General features: G+C 41.4%; 2 protein-coding genes across 2 annotated transcripts; both read right to left on the minus strand.

The window, feature by feature from the left end:
* Positions 1–5,154: 5,154 nt before the first annotated feature.
* MELLADRAFT_88384 (uncharacterized protein) lies at positions 5,155–5,904 on the minus strand (the record flags this gene model as incomplete). Its single annotated transcript, XM_007411711.1, has 6 exons — positions 5,155–5,255; positions 5,350–5,378; positions 5,463–5,563; positions 5,619–5,698; positions 5,774–5,820; positions 5,900–5,904. 6 exons carry the CDS (start codon positions 5,902–5,904, stop codon positions 5,155–5,157), a joined length of 363 nt encoding a protein of 120 aa, XP_007411773.1.
* Positions 5,905–20,030: 14,126 nt separating this feature from the next.
* MELLADRAFT_88385 (uncharacterized protein) lies at positions 20,031–20,721 on the minus strand (the record flags this gene model as incomplete). Its single annotated transcript, XM_007411710.1, has 3 exons — positions 20,031–20,314; positions 20,446–20,552; positions 20,636–20,721. 3 exons carry the CDS (start codon positions 20,719–20,721, stop codon positions 20,031–20,033), a joined length of 477 nt encoding a protein of 158 aa, XP_007411772.1.
* Between the last annotated feature and the right edge of the window lie 1,378 nt (positions 20,722–22,099).

Genomic DNA, 22,099 nt, shown 5'->3' on the forward strand with positions numbered 1-22,099 from the left:
GGGTCGAGGTTATCTCTATTGCAATTGACCTGCTTGGAGGATTGAATCACCATGATCCCCGTTGTAGATCAGGCATTCATTTTAGTGTTTGTGGTCCCAGGAGAAGAGGTTTGCTGGTGTTGAAGCAGGGGCACATTCTCCAAAGTTTTTTGTCAAACCAAGGGGAAACAGCTTGTCAGAGCAAAATCGATTGAAAGTGACACAGTGTTGGGCCCAGCTCTGCACCACTGTGAGACTAGCCTTCTCAGGAGAGCTTGACCGAATCTGGGTTGTTGCGCAGGAGAGCTCTTTAGATGGAAGTTTCTAGAGGCTGCTTAGAATTGGTAGGTTATATGTTGCTAGACCCCTCAAAAACGCTTTCAATCAATTTGAGACTCAGTTCAATATTGGTTAACGCTCAGAAGAGCTCCAGAGAAAGTTTTCTCATGATTTGTGTAAGTTTCCGCTGCCTGTTGAGAATTGGTTTGTTGCTGATTGTGGCCAAACTCACAGTCAGATCAGCCATCCGTTTTGGTAAAAAGGAGGTTGTACACTTCCCCATTGGAAAAGTAAGGCTCCCCCAGGAACTTTTTGGCTGTCTGACTCGCAAAAAGCAGTCGATTAGAGATAAAGGTGGCTTACACATTTGTGTTTGTAGTTGCAGTGGCCAAAGAGGAGACACCTGGAAGAGGTGGGCTCGGAATCAGAAAAATTGTGAAATCAGTATCATCATTCCCAATACGTGTATTGGTGAATGTTATTTTGCCTCAGGTACTCAGCAAGAATTCGGCCACCTCCTCTTCTCTGTCATCACCAAATTCTACAACTGTACCATTAGAACCTTTCAAAGAGCAAGAGGTCCCGGAGAGACCATTCATTCCCAGTAGCCTGGCCTGACCTGCAGGTAAATCTTGAAGAGGAACCGGTGGCAGGCCAAGAGGCCAATCTTGAGACAGTCACCGGCTCTCCACTTCTCAATGACTGGGATCAGAAGGAAGTGTGAATGTGATTTGAGGTATTCCCGTTGGTCCTATCCTGTTTTGAAGTTGAGCACTATTGCCATAGAAAGCCTCAACCCGAAGCTGTGATGACAACTATCCGAGCCAAGGCTAAGTGGACGCACTCCACCTGTAAAGCCTTGACCCACAATGGATTCATCTCCAGGTGTTTCTTCCTAAAACATCAAATTGATGGACAAGCAGTTTTTGAAGGAAGCACAGATACCACCAAGGCCACTGGTGAAACCCATGACTGTGGGTTCGGCGTTTGAATTTGAGAGTCCGGTCAATCAATCCACAGATGGAATTTTGACAACTTGAATTCAAAGTGGCCAGCTATTCAAGTTGGTGCAAAGATTTCATAGGTAGCAAGGCTCAATAGGAGCTATGACATTGTTCATGCTACTCCTTCCCTGAAATCACATAAGAACAACATCTCAATTCACCAACACTGTATCACATAGCCAAAGTGCCTTGGCTATCTGTGATAGAAAGGAGCATGAGTGAAAGACATGTATTGATTTGAAATGCAAGCCCCTGAATGAAGAACTGAGAAAGAATGTGAGAAAAATTTGAAGTACAAGGAAGTTGGCTAAACAGGAAGAGGCAATGTTTGATGAATTCAAGGACTTGGTACCTGCTAAATTTACCGCAGTTGGGGTAAGGGAGGATGATTTCTTCCCTCCCAGTGAACATCACAGATTGTCCTATGTGTTGACGGAACCAAGCGCAACAATCAATGGGAAGCAGTACACTTAACCATTGGAGTACCATGACAGCTAGCATAGTCTTATTGATCAACATTTGAAAGCTGGACATAGCTGTGGATTATCAAGCCAATATGAGGTACCATCTCTGGTTATACCCAAGCAAGATCCTACCACAGACTTCTCAAAGTCACAGGTAAAGACCAGTCCCCATTGCTGACTCCTGACAAGGCAGTACAGATAGTTGCAACTGGAAAAGTCTTTGCAGTAGGTCACCAAATCAGTAGTTTGTTTGAAACTTGTGGCAGGACATTCCCTTGATGGCATTAAAGATACCATGGGGGTTGTTCAAAGTAGTCGTCATGCCAACAGGTCTATGTAATTGACCAGCAACACATCAGGTCCATTGTGAAGAAGCATTGGGATATGTGATTGCAAAAATTTGTGTAGTGTTTGATGTTGTACTGGAGTATAGGCGGGCAAGCCCGCCCCAAGGGATAAAGAATAAGATTTATGTTTCATGACTAAGACATGACTTAAACATCAACATTGTTTGATGGACAAAGGGGACCATTGGGTTGCTGGCAACAAGGAATGTTTTTAATGCAACATCTTTTACAGGATCAAGTGTGATACAAGATTGATACCCATTTCCACCTTCATTCTAGCAAGCAAAGGACTCCACAATAGTGATATGTCAATCGGCTGATATAAATTTATAGAAATGAAATTGTCTACGTGAGGTTGTTTGCATTGGTCAGCCATTATACCATCTAGCATATGTGGTCTCTGTAAGGTTTTCTGGTCATATTACCTTACACATTATGTGATGGGCATGTGGCAACTCTTATTTTTAATGCCCAAACTCTTTGAAGACGCCTTCTTAGACATAATTTCAAGCTGGTACATGCTCCTGAGAGAAGAGAAGTATTACATAGAAATTTGCATGAAATCCAGAGAAACATCTCATCACAGAAAGAGAGGCAGACCTTACGTGCAAGCATAAAGCATGATATGTGCTATTTGACAAGCGGATAATGTTTTTGTGAAGAGGAGTCAAATGATCACAAGTTTTATTGTGGCAAAAGGAAGATCCAACATAGATTCAGGAAAAATATACAATTAAATAATATTGTCTAGGTTTTTTTTGTCATCTGGCAAAGAGTCATGTAATCCAAAGTTTTATTGTATCAAGAGGAAGCTACTACATGATGATACTGGACACCCAGTTGATGAGAAACCATGTAGGGAATGTCTTTGATGAACATACAACTTATTGTAACCTGTGAGGATTTTGTAAGGTGGAAAAGATAATCATGGGTCCACCTCTACAACAAATATGTGTAGATTACATGAATATTATGTTCAAGGAGGTAAGTAATCAAAACATGGTAAAAATACAAGGAGACATGGAGAGGCAATGTTAAAATGACAACAATGTAGATGAGAAAATTATTGCAATCAGAGCAATGTGATGGACCAAACGGATACTGTTGGAGGTAGAATTGAAGATGGACTTATACATGATGCTGGCATTCAAAGTTAGTTTCAACACACAAATGTGGAAAAAACAACTTGGACATGCAACAAGGTAATGTGGTTATAAGCTCTAAAGTGTACGCAAGTGGATTACAAGTTGGATAAAAAGCATACAAATAGGTCCTGTTTGATAGATGGCAAAGTGATGGGTTTTATGGAAGTGTAGTTGTCTAGAGAGATAGGATTCACGGAAGCAACTGGCAATATCAATGTGGTGTTTTGAATATTGTGCATGTATAGAGATTGATGAGATTGATCAAAAGGCAAGGAATTGAGATTGGGGTAAGAAAGGTGGAATCCAAGATGTAAATATTAGGTTGGAGTGACGGTACAATGTGTAGATATTGATTGCAAATATAGCTTTGCAGCTTCATCAAAAGAAATAATTCTCCAACTGTTCTGGATGAGATGACTACACTAAAAGTAGAGGGTATGTGAACTTTTTGAAAAGCAGTGGCACAGAAGATACAACATGACGAGTGTATGTTTCCATTTGCGGAGATTTGTCTAAGCTTTGATGCTTATGACACATATTCTTGATTGATTTTAAATGACAGTGTGATTTGCTTATGAAGTGGATTCAAAGAGAATGCTTTTGTAAGACATGATTTTTACAATCAACAGTTTGAAAAAATGTGTCACACCTTACAATTGAAAGTCAACTTGGATGCTATTCAAGACTTTGACAGATCATGGTGATTCCAAAGTCTCTGCATATCTCAACAGTAATTATATTCAACTTTAACCACACCCTCACACTACGCCAGATTGCAAATTTACTGCTGAGTTTAGAAAATTAAAAAGACATAGAAAACTATACACAAGGCAGAAGGGGTCAAACAATAAGGAAAAATAGAGTTTGCATTCCCCTGTGTGTGCCCATCATTTTGCATATTTTTAAAGATTTTTACGGCAGCAGTGTATATACATCAGGTCAGAAACTCAGTTTATGTCCAAAACTGGCAGTCATGGAGGCATCAACCTTGTGAGACAAATAAAACTGCCAACTTTGTGTCAACATCTGGAATATCTGCCCATTCTGAAAGCTGCATGTTTAACTTACCAGATACACATTAGAATGAGTGGTGTGTGTCCAAAAATGAAGAAGGTACAGCAATCACCATCCTCAACAGCAAAGCTAGAAAAGCTTATAAATCTGTTCCGCAAGGGTTTTAGCATCCAAATGGAAACTGTAGATCCAGTATGGGGCTTTCATAATGCGCAACTGCCAGTTTGATTGGAAGGAAATTGTTGTATTTGTGATGGTTGGAAAGTTTCTGCCCAAGCCTGGGTAGTTTTGGACAAAATTTGAGTTTCCGACCAAATACACCCCAAAATCATTTTTCTATGCAACATCTTCGAAACTTAGGGTAAAAATATGTAAAAATATGCAAAATGATGGGAAATCAAAGACTGATTCAACCATATTTTCTTTGAATTTCTCCTACCTCTCATGCATTTCTGAGAATTTTCTACATTTTGACTTTTCTAAACTCCATGGTATATTATTGATTTGGTGTACTGTCATCATATTAAAATCATCCCATCAGACTTGCACATAAATACCATATTGGTATAAGGCAAATGAACACAGCGAGTGACTGTGCTTTCTTTGAGCCTCTCCTTCTGAAATCAATGACCTTGAAGTTCCACTGAATGATTTCATACTCCATTCTATAGCCAATGAGCAGGCGGGGATTGAGGATTAGCCAACAGAAGAAAAGACAATCAAAATGTTGATTTGTGTTCAAGAGATTTTTTGAATTGAGTGACTTACATCTAGGGGCTTTTTTGAAGCAAGGCATGGTCCTTCACCCATAGCACTGTGAAGAGTCAAACAATTTCATTTAGTGCAAGCTCACGAGAGACACTAATAAGGAAGACTTACAAGGTGACATTTCATTAGAGCTAATGGTAGAATTGAAATGAAATTAAGAACAATCATCTTCAACATAGGTCTTTGCCAGCATGAGTCGCTCTTGGAGAGCTTCGCCAAGGTCACATTCAGGAGTGTTGACATCATCCTTGGCAACTAATAAGTTAAAGTGATTTATAATAGACACAGAAATCAAGTTGACAATGATGAAAATCAAAAAAATGAAAGGGAAATTTCAAAAGAGACTTACCACCATTCATTTCAATCAAGTTCAAAAAACTACGCTCATTGTTGACAACTTAGAATGTATTACATGTGAAGTTAGGAACGGCCATGCTGTGAGTAGAAGGATATTTATGTTACAATTTCTTGTTAATGAAGATATTGATCACAGCCAAATGGAAATTGGGGTGACCGTGCTTTCCAGTATTGGAGGTAGACATATCAACATTCCAAGAAAAAAGCTCAAAGGGTTTGAAAATGATGATTGTCATGTTTCAAGTTGATAGATCGACTAACTTTGCATTGTCTACCTTTGATGAAAAAGTGACCGCGATTATGTAAAGCAGAGCATTGCATTGGGAAGGTCACAGAAGTACCTTTTGAAGTAAAGCCACCATTGATCAAAGTTTGATTTGATGAGAAATTTATGAAGAAGAATAAGAAGAACTGACCAACACTGGCAGCCTCAAAGGTTTTGTTGTGTTGTTCACTGTCAGACCTGAGGGAATATGTGGAAAATAAGGTATATATCAATCCTCAAGGGAAGAACGGAAGTTTGAATGAATCAAAAGACTGACATCATGTTATGTAAGCTTTTCATTAAAGCTCATATGTAGTAGATGCTTTCAAAAGTTCATCAGCACTCTTTTCAAAAGCTCAGTGAGTAAAAATTGCTTTTGTAAGCAATTAGCAGACGGATTATTGTAGGAATGGATAAGGCTGTGCATTGTATACCCGACCTGTATACACTGCCATGACTGAAAGCAGAAATGAAATGTTGTAAACATTTTGTAGCAGTCGATGGGCAGACTGGAAATTTAGTCTGAACCTCTTGTTGCACTTGATACGCATATAGAAATTTTGATCTATGGAGCGGCTCAAACTTTTGAGTGAAAGGCAAGATAATTGCTTTTGAGATGTTATGTTAAATTTTGAAATTTGAAAAGACATTTGAACAATTTTGTAACAGATGCTTTTGGACCTTTGGTATGTGATGGGAGATGGTGGAGACAGGTTCACAAAAGAATTGGGGAGGCGATGTTGCATTTAGGCAAAAGAATTTTCAGATATTGAGTCGTTTCATGTGTTTCTTACAGGCTCGGTACTGTGAAAATCTAAGCAAAGTGACTTGAGGTTTCATTTCAGTGAGGAATGAATCCGTTTATAAGTGTTTTTGAAAAACACCAATCGCCGTAAAAGGAAGTGCAATGATAAGGTTTTCCGACAAGAGCATTCTGTGAAAGGATCCAATTTTAGCAAAAGATACAAGTGGACGTATTCAGATTTTAATCCCTAAATAGGAAACAAGTAATGCTAAGATTTATCAGAGATAGGGAAAGGAAATAGCGTGTTCAGGAAAATCTTACTTTTCTAAGTGTTCAACAAAAGTAAAAGTAAAAGTAGATTAGGAAACACAAGGAACATGGAGTTCTGGAATTACAGTCATTGGTGAGACATGCTTTTCAGAAGTTACCTTGTGTGGTTTGAAGTTCTAAATTTTATACATGTGGTGAGAGAAAAGCATGTGACGTTCATAGCCTTGCTTTTTGGACGTCGCTGTTCAAAAGTACATGGTAGAGAGTGATCCGACTGAGTAGTACGGGCTGAAGAAGCATGATGAAAAGAATTTTGTTTTTACACAAAAGCAAAATTGGCTTTTGGGCAAAGTTTGGAATTCAACGCTTATTCGAGTGGTTTTCCCAAATCACTGCAAGGATGAGCAAATGGGAGGTCTAAGGGGATAACTTGAAGGGTATAAAAGGAGACGATTGACAAGCAGTTGAGTAAATCCGCAAGCAAAGCATACTGTGTGGGTGCACCTGCAGGTCATTGATCTCTTGTGACGCAAAGGCGGAGTATGTCACAGTTCCTATCCCCTCCTGTGAAACTGCTGAAATCATGATCATTGGTCACATTGACAAGTCTCAAGGGGGGATAGGGATTTAAGTTAATGTAATTCATTGTGTCTTGTCCCGTAGAGAAACACAGCCATTAAAAACGTTCTGATGTGGCTAAAACAAGTTAATCTTTATTGTTCATCAAAGAAACCCAAGCTGTTTTGGCATATGATTTTAGTTTTAGGACATGTGATCAGCAAAGATGGAATTCAAGCAGTTCCAGGACATGTTGACAAGACTACTTCCTGGAAGTTGATCAAATCAGTCAAAGGACTCAAATCTTATTCAGGGATTCAATCAAAGATTAAAGTGAGACTTTCAACCTCATATATTGCTCTCAGAAGGTGGAATAGAGCTTGAGGTCACATTTCACACCATTAATTGACGGCCTCTTGGGTAAGTAGCTGCAATCCTTAGCCATCTCAGCGACTTGGCAACCAAGTCAGAAAGAGGTACCCTTGCCTCCTCCCAACAAATCACATATCAAAAATTTGAGAAAGCAACACACATTGATGGATTGAGATGAGGCAAGCAGAATGGGAAAGTTATACAGATAGACTCTTGGCAAGTATAGGAAATCAGGCTATGCTTTACAACAAGAGAAGAAAGCAAGGAGATCTAGTTTTGATGAATGGTCAGAATAGGCATCAAATAGTTGGTGGCAGCGGTTGCATGATTTATGATCTTACAAAGTCAAATCAGTGCTGAACAACGGTTGAAATCACATGAAACCCTGTGCCCACATCCACCGGAATCACATTGTTGATGATGGCTCCTAGGAAACAATTACTCTAGATGCATTCAGGGCAGTCACAATCAGATAGAACCCGCCCCAACAGTATGTATATTGGGACATTAACTATTTGGAGACTTAAAAGATGTTCTCTGGAAGCCAACCACAGTTATCCTGTGGCTGTCCCCACAGTCATCTGTATGCTTTGTGAGCTCCTTATGTAGAGCAGATGCTCCCAAGTGGGAATGGTTTTGAAACATCTTCATCTGAGCCTTGCGTCAGATCATGATAGCAAATCATGAATGTTTATTTGACATTCAGTGTTTAAATCAGAAGAGCAGAGTGCATGAGGCAATCATTATTTTGGAAATTCAACCACACTTCCATGGACTCAAAGTACTCTTTTGTTATTGTGTGGCGCAAACAAACACCTTACACAGAATCATCAGTGACATGTGACCTGAGCTTTGCAATGTCAATGTTAGTCTCAAGTCAAATTGGCAAGGAGTGGAGCAACTATTAAGGCAAGCTCAGACTGCAATTGAAGCACTCACATGTGTAACAGGGTGGAGATAGGTAGGCAAATTGAGAGATCAGGTCTGAGGTTCCTGGCAAACTCTCAAAAAATATGAACAGGGAAGGGAATAAGTCAGCTTGAGACAATAACTGAGATATACAGAGATTATATCTTTCGAAAGGGTGCTGGCAAAGTTTTAAGACAGTGCTAGTCACATGTTTCAAGCAGGACAAGATCAAGGGATGGCACGGCTAAAGGTTCAAGACATGTAAGAGATGTAGTGTCAAGTTACTAGCAAAAAAGGTGAAAATGAATGAGGAAATGATGTCCAGAGGATATGAATTTAGTTGTTCCTTCTACTTCTTGTATCTAACATTTCGTGAGAACCTTGGCCGTGTATACATAGATGTGTATAACTTTGGAAGTAGATAACATCACCAGGGACAATGGAAAAGGTACAATGATTCATAATGCAATGGTGAGGTTTAATGGATGAAACATATCTGTTATAGCCACCTGGTTCTTCACTAAGGGCCAGTTAACCCATGTTCCTATTGTGGCATATCCCAGGTTTCTGGGCCCTGATACACATGCGAGTGTCCCAGGGCCATATACATTGGCTGTACAACTTGAATTTTAGGGTGAGTAGTTGTGTATATGCAACAGCAAGTTTGTTTCCATGATTCACGGCTGTAATCAGGAAAATGTTGTTGACCCATCCAAACCTTTTTGTAATCCATTGGTTGTGTGCAGTCTAGACAATATGAACAGCAGCCTATGACACTTGATTCAATGAAGCTTCACTTCACACAGTGAGCAGTAGAGAAAAGACCTAGAGGACGGCCTGCTGTATTACCCAGATCAGTGTTGTGGACACCTCAATCCCATCCGGCAAATGTAAAGACCTTTGATTTTGCTCAAGTTGATACTGCTCTGATTCTTGTTGTTTGACTTTTCCTTTGATATTCATCATGATCAGCACAAATCCTGCCTGAATGTTATGCTTTTCAATCTGGACGTGACAAGCCTGAACCTTGTAGCTCACATTCACAAACTGGGTGTATCTAAACCCGTGTGATGGATTTCAGAGTACCACTAACACCAATTCAAGTTTTCTGGTGCATCGTGATCAGAAGGAGGACCCAGTGATACAGAGTTTACTGTGGAGGTGAACATTGAAAATATGATGTTGGCTCATGGATTGGATCAACTGCAAGCTGGCATGCATTGAGGAGCATATCAAAGAGGTGTTGGAGTTGAAGGTTCAGCAGAGCATTGTGATAGAATATTTTCTATTGGGGAATACAAAGTTTGTTGTGAAAACGTCTAGACATCCTTCTACAGAACACCCAAAGCCTCCTGGTGTGTTCTGAAAACTACGCAGTGTTGGTCATTCAAAGCCTCAAAACACCATAAGGTGAGAACACACCCAAACAATACTTCTGATATGCTGGGAAACCCTTCTGCAAATTTCCAGAACCATCTTTATCTACCCTTTTTGAACTGCCTTTGTGAAATGCCAGTCCAATGATTTCCTGGTTCACTCAAAGTTACATGGAGATTGAATGATATTGTGTCTCCTACATATTTCACAATGCTTATGCCCCTCAGAGCCCCCCCTACCACTGTGTTAACTAGTGTTGCAAGAATAGCTGTGCCCGCCCACCAGCGGGGCTTGCCATCTGTATGCCATCAATGCAGCAGGGATGAATTGATAAACAGTCAGTTAAAGGTTTTATTTTCCCTGGGTCCTCTGCTGAGTCTACTCCAGGAGTCTTTGAAAGTGCCACCTGCAATCATTGCTTCTACTGTCTGAGGAATCTACTACGCAGGACTATCCCAATCCTCAAAGCCTTGTTGATTTGTGGATTGCAGTTTTCTGCTGGAATCCATTTGATAGCAGATGAAGGAATAAGGCATCTGTCAAACCCATTACTGCTGATCCTAGTGGTTTTTTTCAAGTACACCATTGTACATCCTTTGTCAACTGGCCATGTAGTAATAGTAGCCCTGCCTTCCAAGAGTTCTTTAACAGGGAACTCTCTTCTTCTTCTTTGTTGTTGTTCAAAGCAAAGTACACATACACTACAACAGATGTAATTTTTTCCAGGTGTTAAAGGAAAGTATTTGTAGAAAAAACCTGGGACAACAGGATGCAAGCACAAAATCCAAGAAAATGTGCACCATGTTCCCAGATGTTGGAGACATTATGAGTATTTTTTCATATTTACATTAAGATATTGGTAAATGTACTAACAATAAAGGCTCAAAACAATGAACAAACGACTTGTAACAATACATGAGGTATCAAACGTCAATTGTGGCGTGACTAATAGCCTCCTTTTGATGAGTGTTTTTTTCACTTCACTTTGCCACCACGAGACACAGGTGGGTTTTTTCCAAAGAAACAGTCAGATGAGCTCTGTCGAGATTCTGAAGAGGCCATTTCCTTCAGAACTCGACAGAGTCATGATTGTGTTGATTCATTGAGGCTCCTTGTTTTGAGATTTGAAATTTCGACCCCTAAGATTGTTATGTGTGACCTCCGAAAGGCTTGAGAGATGGTCAATTGACTCCCTGTAATGTCTTTGAACAAACTTGTTACTTGTTTCCCAGCTGGATTCTTGTGAGCTGGCACATTTTGAATCTCCTTTTTTCTAATCGAAGCTGGGTACAAGATGCTGAACTCATACCAGCCGGTTTCAGAAATAATATCAAAGTAATATTGAATGCAATAGGATGGATTGCATCCAACAGTGACCCAAATCTCACTTTTTGGGGCTATTGGTCATGCCAGAGATGTCGTTTAATGTGCAAGTCCCTTGTGCCTCGGCTTTGGGTTACTGTGAGCTTTTGCATGATCAGACTTGGGTTAAGTTAGGCTGTTTAGAGGCGGCATAAGCAGCCTTGATCTCACACCAGAAGAGAGTGAGCTCTATTTAAGCAAAAGGCAAACGCTGGTCCATCCTTCACCCCAATTATTGTTGTAAACAATGAACCTGCTACCTGGTCTGCTGCAGATTAATTTGATGTTTGAATTTTTTTCACCTTTTATCAATGCAAGCATGTGGAAACACAATTTTAGCACCGCACACTTGTTAAGGACAGGGGTCGGGGTTGGTTCTCTTTGAGGTCAGAGGCTCAGCAAGGTGGTTCTGTCTATATGATAGATTGTCAGATAGAGAACAGAGCTACAGATGGCATGGTCTACAAGCTAGAGTACACACTCAATACGTGACATGTGAGATGATGTAATATATCACGTGAGGTTTCACCGGTTCCCTGGGATCATAACATTATCCCCCCTTTTACGCCCAAGCTCCCTCTTGTAAGCTCTGTGTTCCATCCACGGGCAGCATTAAAAAACCCGTTGGGAAAAAGCTTGCCCTCTCACTTCTTTCTCCTTGTCCTTCTATGTCTTGAAGCCGCGTCTGGGAATTTTGATTTGAATTTATTTGATAGGTCCATGCTATTCCTCAAATTTTCTTCTGGTTCCCATGAGTGATGTTCTGAATTGAATCCCTTCCAAGCTACTAAATCTTGTATCTTCTTATACCTTTTTCGACCATCTAACATTTCAGCTACTTCCCACTCCTTGTTCTGTTCAATCATAATTGGTTCTGGTGTGGGCTGTCTTCTCCCTTCAATAGTGTCCGGCACGTGTTTCCTCAGTACAGACACGTGAAAAACAGGATGGATGCCTCTCATAGAGAGCGGTAACGTTAGTTTATAAGCGGATTTTGAAATTCTTTCAATGATATTAAAAGGCCCGATCCACTTATGGTCTAATTTTGGGGATGGTCTCGTCGTTGAAATGTTCTTGCTGTTGATCCAGACTTGATCTCCTACAGTCCATTCGGGTGTTGGTCTTGTTCCTTTGTCAAATTGAGTCTTCATCTGTTCCTGTGCAATTCAGAGACACTCAGTCAATTCTGTTTGCACTTGATTTATCAGTTCTATTCTCTCGTCAACAGCCGGTAAACACTGTGTAGTGGATGGTACTCCCCCAAACAAAGGTTCAAAACCGTAATTGGCTTTGAAAGGTGATACGCCGGTCGATGAGTGATCTTTGTTGTTGTAAGAAAACTCTCCAATTGGCAGTAGATCCACCCAATTATCTTGGCGGTAACACTACACCAAATGACATCTTTACCCAGGGGTATAGAAAAGTAGTGCGGGCATAGAAAACTATGGGTGAAGTACTATTCTATACCCATAGAGATTGTGTCCTCTCTGCCTAGACATACCATTCTGCTCTATACCCACAGATGAAAATATCCACATGACCACAGGGACTGAATATAAATTCAGACTCAAAGCCCTTCTTGAGCCTTGTCCAATGGGAAAGCATGGTCCATCAGTCATATTGTACACCCACTTTGGCAACCGGTGTGTGACCTATGCAACCGACTGTGCACCACCAAAAAAGCACAGTGATTTTCGGTTGCATATGTCACCCAAAAATCTTGTTTGGTAAACAAAAATGCAACAAAAGAGATACACGGATCTCTGCACATATGTGCAAAGATTGTGCGCATTCTTGAAAACAACTAAAAGTCGAATATTTTCAAATTAATGCGACTGCGACTTTTCATTGTTCTCTCTTCTCAAGCCATCACCACCAGTTATTTCGGACCTCACCATTTTTTTTCTTTGTTTTCTACAAGTCCTTTTCTCTTCAATTGCAAACCATTCAAATCATCACCACCTCAACCTTTTTCTCTACTTAAACTTTTCAATCTCATTGTGGTGTTGATTCAGACTCAAATCTGACTTCCTCAAAAGACATCATTTCCACCAATTCAACTTTGCTGCCAACAGTGAAGAGCTTGGTCATTGACCATGTTATCATCAATCAAATTGCTTAAAAAATAATTGCAGAAGTTGAACAGGTAGATGATATTGAGAGCAATGAGAGCGATTAAGTTTTTTTTTTGGTTTTTGAACTCAATCAACAAATGACCTTGTTGTTCCAAATGGTAAAAGACACCATTGTGATTCATTATCACCATGGTGATTTTGCTTTTTATTTGGTTACCAAGCCTTTCTAACAAGCACACTGTTGTGTGGTTTTACATATACATACACGGTGAGAAATTTTCTCACCGTGATGTGAAAGTTGTATTAAATTATTAATGCAACTTTTTTTTGCCAAAATGGGTGGTACATATGTAAAAAGTGTCTGTCAATCTGTGTAAGATTGTGCATACATACTCACATACATTGCTGAACATGGTTGAGGATCTCTTTTATCACCATAGAATTGTATTTTAGGATAAAAATATCAAAAAACAGAAAATTGAGATTCTGCGCACTGTAGCACTGCCTTTGGGTTCCAATACATACAGCTGAGTCAGGGCAAAGATAATACTCAATTTCTCAATCCGAAATATCTTACATAGGTTTATCAAAAGCATTTTTTATTGGTATAGAAAAGTACCCTACCAATAGTTTTCTATGCCCACACTACTTTTCTATACCCCTGGGTAAAGATGTCATTTGTTGTAGTGTAAGTGACGAAGTGTCGCAAATATTGTTCGATAACTTTGTTGACAATCTCGGTTTGTCCGTTGGTACGAGGGTGATATGCTGTGGAAGGGTGTAAGCGTATGCCAAAACGCCTGTCCAGCTCTGCCGTGATGTGAGATATAAAGATACTCCCTCTATCCAATGTGATAGTTTTCGGTGTTCCATGTAGCTTCCATACATGTTGTGTCATCAAATCTGCTAGTGTCTCGGCGTTCATGGTCTCCTTACATGGGATGAAGTGAGCCATTTTGGCAAGGCGGTCGACTACGGTGAGGATGCTATCGAGTCCTTGTGATGGCGGCAGGCCCGTGATCAGGTTGTAGCTGATGTCCGTCTAAGGGCCAGCTGGTATTGGTAATGGTTCAAGAGTGCCAAACGGTTTCTTAGTACTGGTTTTGCTGCGTAAACAAGAGTCACATGTGTCAACATATTTATTAACGTATACTTTCAGCGAGGGCCAAGTGAAACTCCTTCTGATCAGGCTAAGGGTCTTAGCGCGTCCTGGGTGACCAGCTAGTAAACTGTTGTGTCTACTTCTCAGAATTTGGAGCTTGATGTTTTCATTGTCCGGTACTTTGATCCTACCCTGGTTGTACAGAACTCCGTCTTTTACTTGATATTGCAACACTGCACTCTTGATTCTCAATGATATAGGATTCTCTGTGATCTGGATGAGTTCTGATAGTCTCGGGCTGTCAGTGGTTGCTTGGCGGATCAGTTGAATGATGTCTTCGTTGTTCATGATTGTGTCCTTTGAACTTTGGTCTTCTGATACACCTAATACGTCTACTTCAAACTAGTGGTTGGAGTTGTCCAGGTGGATGTCTTCACACATGAAAAATGATTCTACACTTGCAATTTTGGGTGAGAATGTGTCGGGAGTGATGTTCTCCGGTCGTATCAACTGGCCGAATGTGAGTTTATCTTCATCGGTGGGGACTAGGTCAGGCCTGCGTGATAATGCGTCTGGTTTCGCCGAATGCCTTCCGGGTCTGAACTTAATTTGGAAATCAAAGCAGCCAAATAATTCCGCCCATCTGGCCTGTCGTCTTGTCAGTTGCTTGGTAGTCATGAAGGATTCCAGGTTGCGGTGGTCCGTGTAAACAATGACGTCAAGCCTATTGGGGTTGCCTTTGAGGTAGTGCCTCCATTCTTCAAAGGAAGCTACAATTGCCAATAACTCCTTGTCAAAAATCTTGTAGTTGTGTTCCGCCTGGACTAATGAGCGTGATAGATACGCTACGGGGTGCATCTCGCCGTCCGAGTTTACCGTATGCGTTCCGCATATCTAACTTTGTGAAGTCCTCAGCGTCAAGCAAGCTATCCACAAGGTCCATAGTGAGCGGCAGTGGATACTTGTTCTTGATTGTAAGTGCATTAAGTTTGCGGTAGTCAAAGCAGGGCCTGAGTTTGCCGTCTTTCTTGCCGGTGAACAGCACTGGTGCCGCCCATGGTGAGGTTGTACAACGGATAGTGCCGTTGGCGAGTCCTGTGTTCACCATCTCTTCCAGAGCCTCGGTTTCCGCAGGTGACAGAGGTATGATTCGGCTGGCCTGGGGTTGGGCTCCTTTGACTAGGTCCACTCTGAAGTTGTATTTGCGTCGTGGTGGTAAAACTGAGGCTTGGGTTTTGGAGAACATGTGGAGGTAGCGGTGGTAAATGGCGGGTACCATTTCTCGTACTGTTTTCTTGGGTTGGTTCTTCTTCTCATCGGCAGCTAACCGTGCTGATGTCGACCATGATGTACGTGCCACGTCGACCATGATGTACGTGCCACGTCGACATTGATCTGTGAGTCAAACTTTAAGGGGAAAAGGGGCTTTCCAGCTGATTCGGGTGAAGGTAATGATAAGGCAGCATCAAACTCACATTGCGGGGACTCAAAAGTATTAATCATAATACAAGCCCCCTTGTCAAAGTTCCTAGCTTTCCCCTTTGGTACTTCATTCGAGTCCTCAGGGGGGGGTTTTCAGCTCTGACGAGACTGGTAGGACAGTCGCAATGGATTCAGGTGGGTACGGGAGTGCAGTCTTGATGTGTGCGTTGGTCAGGGTCGTTGGGTTTGTTTTGTGCTGTGTCTCAAAATCCTGGATGGTAATAGGCTTGCCAGCTGATTTGTGAGATGAAGATAAAGGGTGCGAGTCGAACTCACATTGCGGGGGCATGTGCGTAGACAAAATGTTGCGCGCCCCCTTGTCAGATTCCCTAGCTTGCCCTGTTGGTCTCTCCTTCAAGCCTTCAGAGGATTGATGCGGGTGTGACGAAACTGACAGTACAGTTGCAATGGCGGTCGATTTCAACGTTTCTTCGTCTAAGTCAGGCGGTTTCGTAGTAGTCGTGGGCTGATCCGGGATATCTGGTGTCTGTGGTGCGAATTCTAGGGGGCAAACAAGCTTGCCAGCTGCTTTGGTGACAGTCTTAGAAGGAATGGTATTGAACTCACATTGCGGGGACTCAAAAGTATTATGGTTAATACAAGCCCCCTCGTCAAAGTTCCTAGCTTTCCCCTTTAGTACTTCATTCGAGTCCTCCGGGGGGGTTTTCGGCTCTGACGAGACTGATATGACAGTCGCAAAGGCGTCTTGGTGGTCAATACTCGGTCTGATGGTTCCAGTTGTCCAATCGATACGTTGGTGATTGTCCTTGATCCAAGGCATCCCAAGAATGCCGTCATACGTGTTCTTGATGGTTGTGATGATGAAATGTGAGGGGTTGTTGTTGTGATCGATTGATCAATAGGTCCACCTTGTAAGATGATGTTGACTTGGATCCATTGAATCCAGTGACATCTCTTGAGGTACGCACTGTGTGGCGGAGGAGGCCGGCTCTTGAGGCGTAAGCTTTGCCTAATACATTATGGGGAGCTCCTGAATCAACCAGGAGGCGGGCTGGAGGTATCTTAATAGGTGTGGCTCGGGGGACATGGGTCAGAGAAAAAGAAACTGGCAGAAATAGATGTGGGTTGTCATTATTGCACATTACAACAGTGCTAGCTCCTAATTCTAAAATACCCTGATAGTCCTCCCTACTCAAGCTTGGCACAACCGTCAGGCTTGAGTGCCTCCATTTTTTGACTCGTTGGCACGACAACTACCCTCTCCTCTCACATGATCTCTAACTCCTAACACCTCCAGCTTCCCCTCTAATTCAGCAATCTTAGCTCCATAAAAGTCTCTGCCCTTCTTTCTACAGTTAGGGCATTCATTGGCACGGTGACCTTGTCTAGAACAATTGAAACACGACCCGGTACGTAATCTTCTCTGCTTCTCCTCCTCGGTTAAACGGACAAAAGAAGATGATACATCCATTGCATTAGGGTCTCATACTGGAGCCGTTTGGTTGATTGAGGTGTCAATAGTTCCATGAAGCTTGTTGTCTAATTTGATGGCGAGGTTTGAGATTTGCTTGATGGAGTTGAACTCCTCTTGACATAGGACCCTTGCCACTCTAATATCCTTCTTTAAACCCTGTTTGTACTGACTTCTAAGGGTCGGAACTTCCCATCCGGTTTTATGTGAGTGAAGATTAAATTCATGAGTGTAGGCGGCTACAGTGGTCTTCTGGGATAATGACCTGAGTGCTTTCTCGGCTTTAGCCTTTTTTTCAGTATCAAAATACATGGATTCAAAATTTTGTACAAAACGTTCAAATGTGACTAGATGAGCAGTTTCGGCGTTGCGTAGTTCGATTGTCAACGGCTGGGCCCACGCGCTTGCCGTACCAGTGAGGTAAGATAACGCAAAAACAACCTTGCTACGGTCGTTCTCCAACAAGTAACACAGTGCCCGTGGAGAAGGCCCCCGACGTCGGGGGCCCAAAGATCTTGGCAATTTTGTTGCATTTGTGTGATTTTTGTGGCCCAAACGCGTACAATTATCCACAAAGGGGAAGATTGGAAGAATATTCCTTATGCTGAACTTCATCGGTCTGAGTCAAGCCTCAGGCAGACTAGGAGACAAGCGGCCCTGAACGCTCAGCATTAACAACTGGATGCTCATTTTCCCCTACTGAACGCTCAGTGTTCCTCACTGAACACCTGGAAGCTCCCCATGAACTATCCTTGCCCCAAGAAAACCTGGTGACCATTGCCTGTTCCACATTGGAGAGCCAGCTCACACGTCTGGACACGCCTGCGGGGTCAGATCCTGTCAGATCAGATGAGTGGTCAACTGTTGGATAACTCCTCCTATCACCACCTGAGCCAACTTCTATGATTGGCTGACCGCTTCTTGAAGGATGGTCAGTCCATTTCTCTCTCTCTATGTATCTTTTTAACCCTTTCTTCCATGGACCATCACTCTGATATTGGGATGTTCAAGAAAAAGCGCAAAAATGCAAGTTTGACCAATCTCACTTACCAAGCTTGTTGCTACCGCAATCTGACTGTCTCTTTCTTTCATTCCCCACAGGATTTGTGAGGCGATATCTCCATCTGACCAATCAACCTGCTACCCTCTCGTACTATTTTTCACCTCAGTCAAGAATCGGGGATTCAGTCTGCATCAGTCTAACATCAATCTCAATATCTCAATGTTTGAAGTGAATTCATATTGATTTCGGTGGCTCCCTGGTTATGCACATCAAGTCTCTCTCGGACTCTGACCTTGTACGCTGGACAAGCGTCTCAAAGTCTCTAGTTACTAACAGCGGTGTCAAAGAAAATGAGCGCCAATAAAGACGTCAAAAAGCAGCGACAAAGACTAAAGGCTCGGAGTCAAGTGGTGGACCTTCTCTCGGACTTGGTCTCAATTTTGCGGATCTCAATGCTCAAAGGTCACTCGACACGGAAACCATCATTCATCCAAATCATTATCTAGCATATCATCTTCTTATACTGATCAATTGGTTCCACCGCATGAAGTAATCTGATCTTAGGTGAGACGTATGACTGTGTAGGAGCCGATAAAGGAATGAAGCCACACTTCTTATATAGCTTCCTTTTCCAATGGTTTGGTTAGGGTAGATCTGGGTTCAGTACAAAATAAATGGAGTAGTTCTCTGTAGTTCTTCTTTATTTTTATGGGAATCATACTTAGATTTTGAATTTCTTTTTTTCTCTTCCTTCTAAACCAAAAACATTCACAAATTTAACAAAATTTCTCAGAATCCCTTTTTGAAGAAAAAAAGAACAAAGATGTTATTTAATTTGATTTTTGAAGAGTAAAATCATCATAAGATGATAGATGAATCAAAATCATTCTACTAGATAGAAAACTAACCCCTCCCTGTCAAATAAAAGAATCAAACACAAAGAATCAAACACATAAATCAAATCATATTATCAAACAAAAAAAAAGAATGAGATGAAAAGATTAATTAAAATTAAGAAAGACCAAAAAAGTAAGAAAGGAAAGAAAAAGAGACCAAGGATTTTTGATCTGCTTTACGTGTCCATTGTTTTGGTTTATTTAAATTGATTCTAGGTTGAGGTGAATTTGAAGAACTTGAATTAATCTTTTAATTGAAGAAGTATCAGAAGAAGAGATCAAAGTAGAATGAGATAATTCAAATGAATCAGATGAATTAACTTGATGATAAGACAAATTACTTGAAGAAGAAGTCAAATCTTTCCAATACAAAATCATTTGTAGATACAATCCCATTAAGTAAAGTACCAGCGCCGAAATTAAAAAGTAAAGTTGTATCACCAGTTTCAGTAAAAAGTAGTAAACAATCTAGCCAAACAACCTAAAGAAGAACTAAAGATGAAGATAGTTGACCGGTTGATTTTTTTTTGAAAATTGATTAAGATTTGAGGAAGTTTAGATGAAAGTGATAATGGAATCATTATAGTCAATGAAGCTTGTAATACAGTTAATGAGATTGGTGAAATTGGAATTAATAAGATCGTTAGGATTGTGATCGGTAAGATTAGTGATAGGATCGATAGGAATGTTGAGTTTGATTGATTTGATAGTGAGATTATTAGAGAGGTGATGATTAAGTTTTGAATGAATAATAGAAAACTTTCACCTATTTCACTCGAAAAAGAAAGAAAATCATCGAATCAGTTTAAAAAGGCAAAAATCAATTCAACCTTTAATGAAATAAGATGACTGACCGTATGTTGAAGTAGGAAAATCATGTCTATAATTATATCCCATAATGATAATTAATCCTAAAGTATTTAAGATGAAACTACTTAAACTAAGACCACGAGCCGATTGAGACTTAAAGATTTGAGGGATTTGAGGGATTTTAACAATTGCAGAACCTAAGACAATTGCTAAACTTAAAGCTCTAGAGATTCCGAATTTCAAACAAATGATATGATCTACTTGTAAATCATAAACTAAATGTGTATAACATTCAGGACCTCAGAGAGCAATAGCAGGTGGCCGAATGAACCTACATTACATTCACAAAAAAAGCAAGAAAGAAAGAATTAGTTTTTTCTTTGTTTTGGTTTACTTTTGATGAAGTGTTTGGATAAAGAAGAAGACTTACCAAGGAATGTTAGGAGTGGGACGTGGGCATACCGATTCACAAATCTAGAGTTGGAAAAAGACAACGAATGAGGATTGCTTTGATCGGGATGATGACGGCAGAGATGGCTTGACAAAGGCAGAGGATAGAGCTGATCCTGAGCTTGAATGGGAGATGTTTGTAGATGAAGTTCGGATTGGGTGGTACGCACCTAGGTTCAGGATTATGCAATCGAGGTAGATTAGATGATGAGCTTGCTACAGGACGATGAAATTGCTGCTGCTGTTGAGAATGCATTTGATTGGTATTTGTATTTGAGGAAGTTCTGGATGAGGGTGATGTGAAGATGTGGATTGATGGATGATCGAGATGGATGAGGTGGAGGTTGAGAAGGATAGCTTGAGTGAGAGGTGATGGGTGGTAATTTGGTTTGATTGAGATGGTAAATGCAGTTGAGGATGATGACAATGAGTTGAGTTTAAAGGTGCACTGGTACTATTACTCCTACTCGATGGTCTTGGTTGGATAGCGTGATGTGGAGGTTTTGGTTGAAAAGTGTAATGTGGAGGAGGCGGTGGTACAGGAGAAGTAGACTTGGTTGATTGAGCATATGTTTTGACGGATCCCCCATGGGTTCATACAATCAGGGCAGGATAGGGCAGGACCGCTCATCCCGGCTCATCCCGGCTCATCACTGTTGATGAAGTTGGACGATGGCTCAGTGCTTCTGAGGTCAACGCCTGAGTCTGGTGCCTGGGGATGGGGCAAACTGGGCAGGCTCAGCGTACCAATTTGGCCTGGACAGAAATTTCACACTTTTTTTGATACTTTTGCGCAAGATCTTTGGGCCCCCGACGTCGGGGGACTTCTCCACGGGCACTGTGTAAGGGTGTGCTAGCATATACAATTGGATCTGACTGGCAAACACCTCGGCTGGACCTCCTCGAATCCCACTGAACTTATCAGGGACCGACACCTTAGGACCCTTTGGGACCAATGTGGGTGTTTGGTGTGATGCAGGTGCACTGGTAGTAGAGTGTTGGTGCATCTGTGCGTTAGAAGCATTGGCTGGTGTGGTCTGCCAAGCCTCAATAGCGGCAAGGCGTTCCTCTGCCCGTCTGCCATTGGCTTCGGCTTGTTCTCGCAACTGCCGCTCCAAGTACAGAGCGTTCTGCAGTTCGGCGATCTGGTGTTGGATGTTCTCCATCGTAGTAGGCGAGGTCTCTAAATTGGAGTCTAGTACGTCTACGAAGTCGGTTTCGGGTTCACTATCCAAGTCAACGTTGTCCGTGGGGGTTCTGTATCATGGAGACGTGGTAGCTGATTCTTGAATGTGCAAAGGTGAGATCTGGATCTAATTTTAATCTTTTGAATTAAAGTATACTGAGTTCTGGATCCGAGTCCGTGGTAAGTTCCGCTTCAACTAATTAATTTGGTTCAGTCTTTTCTTCAGGTTCTAATTAAGGTTGGATCTGCAGGTGGTATTCAATAATCTAGGTTCAAATCAATTCGGTAATCTTCTCTGATGGTCTATGCGTCGGGGTTAAAGGGTTTCAAATCTAGTGAGAAAATCTTCGTTCTTGCTGTCTCAAAGCTTGTTGGTTTAGATCTGACAATATGTTAAGGACAGGGGTCGGGGTTGGTTCTCTTTGAGGTCAGAGGCTCAGAAAGGTGG

The sequence above is a fragment of the Melampsora larici-populina genome (genome assembly GCF_000204055.1).
Source record: "Melampsora larici-populina 98AG31 unplaced genomic scaffold MELLAscaffold_26, whole genome shotgun sequence".
NCBI lineage: Eukaryota > Fungi > Basidiomycota > Pucciniomycetes > Pucciniales > Melampsoraceae > Melampsora > Melampsora laricis-populina.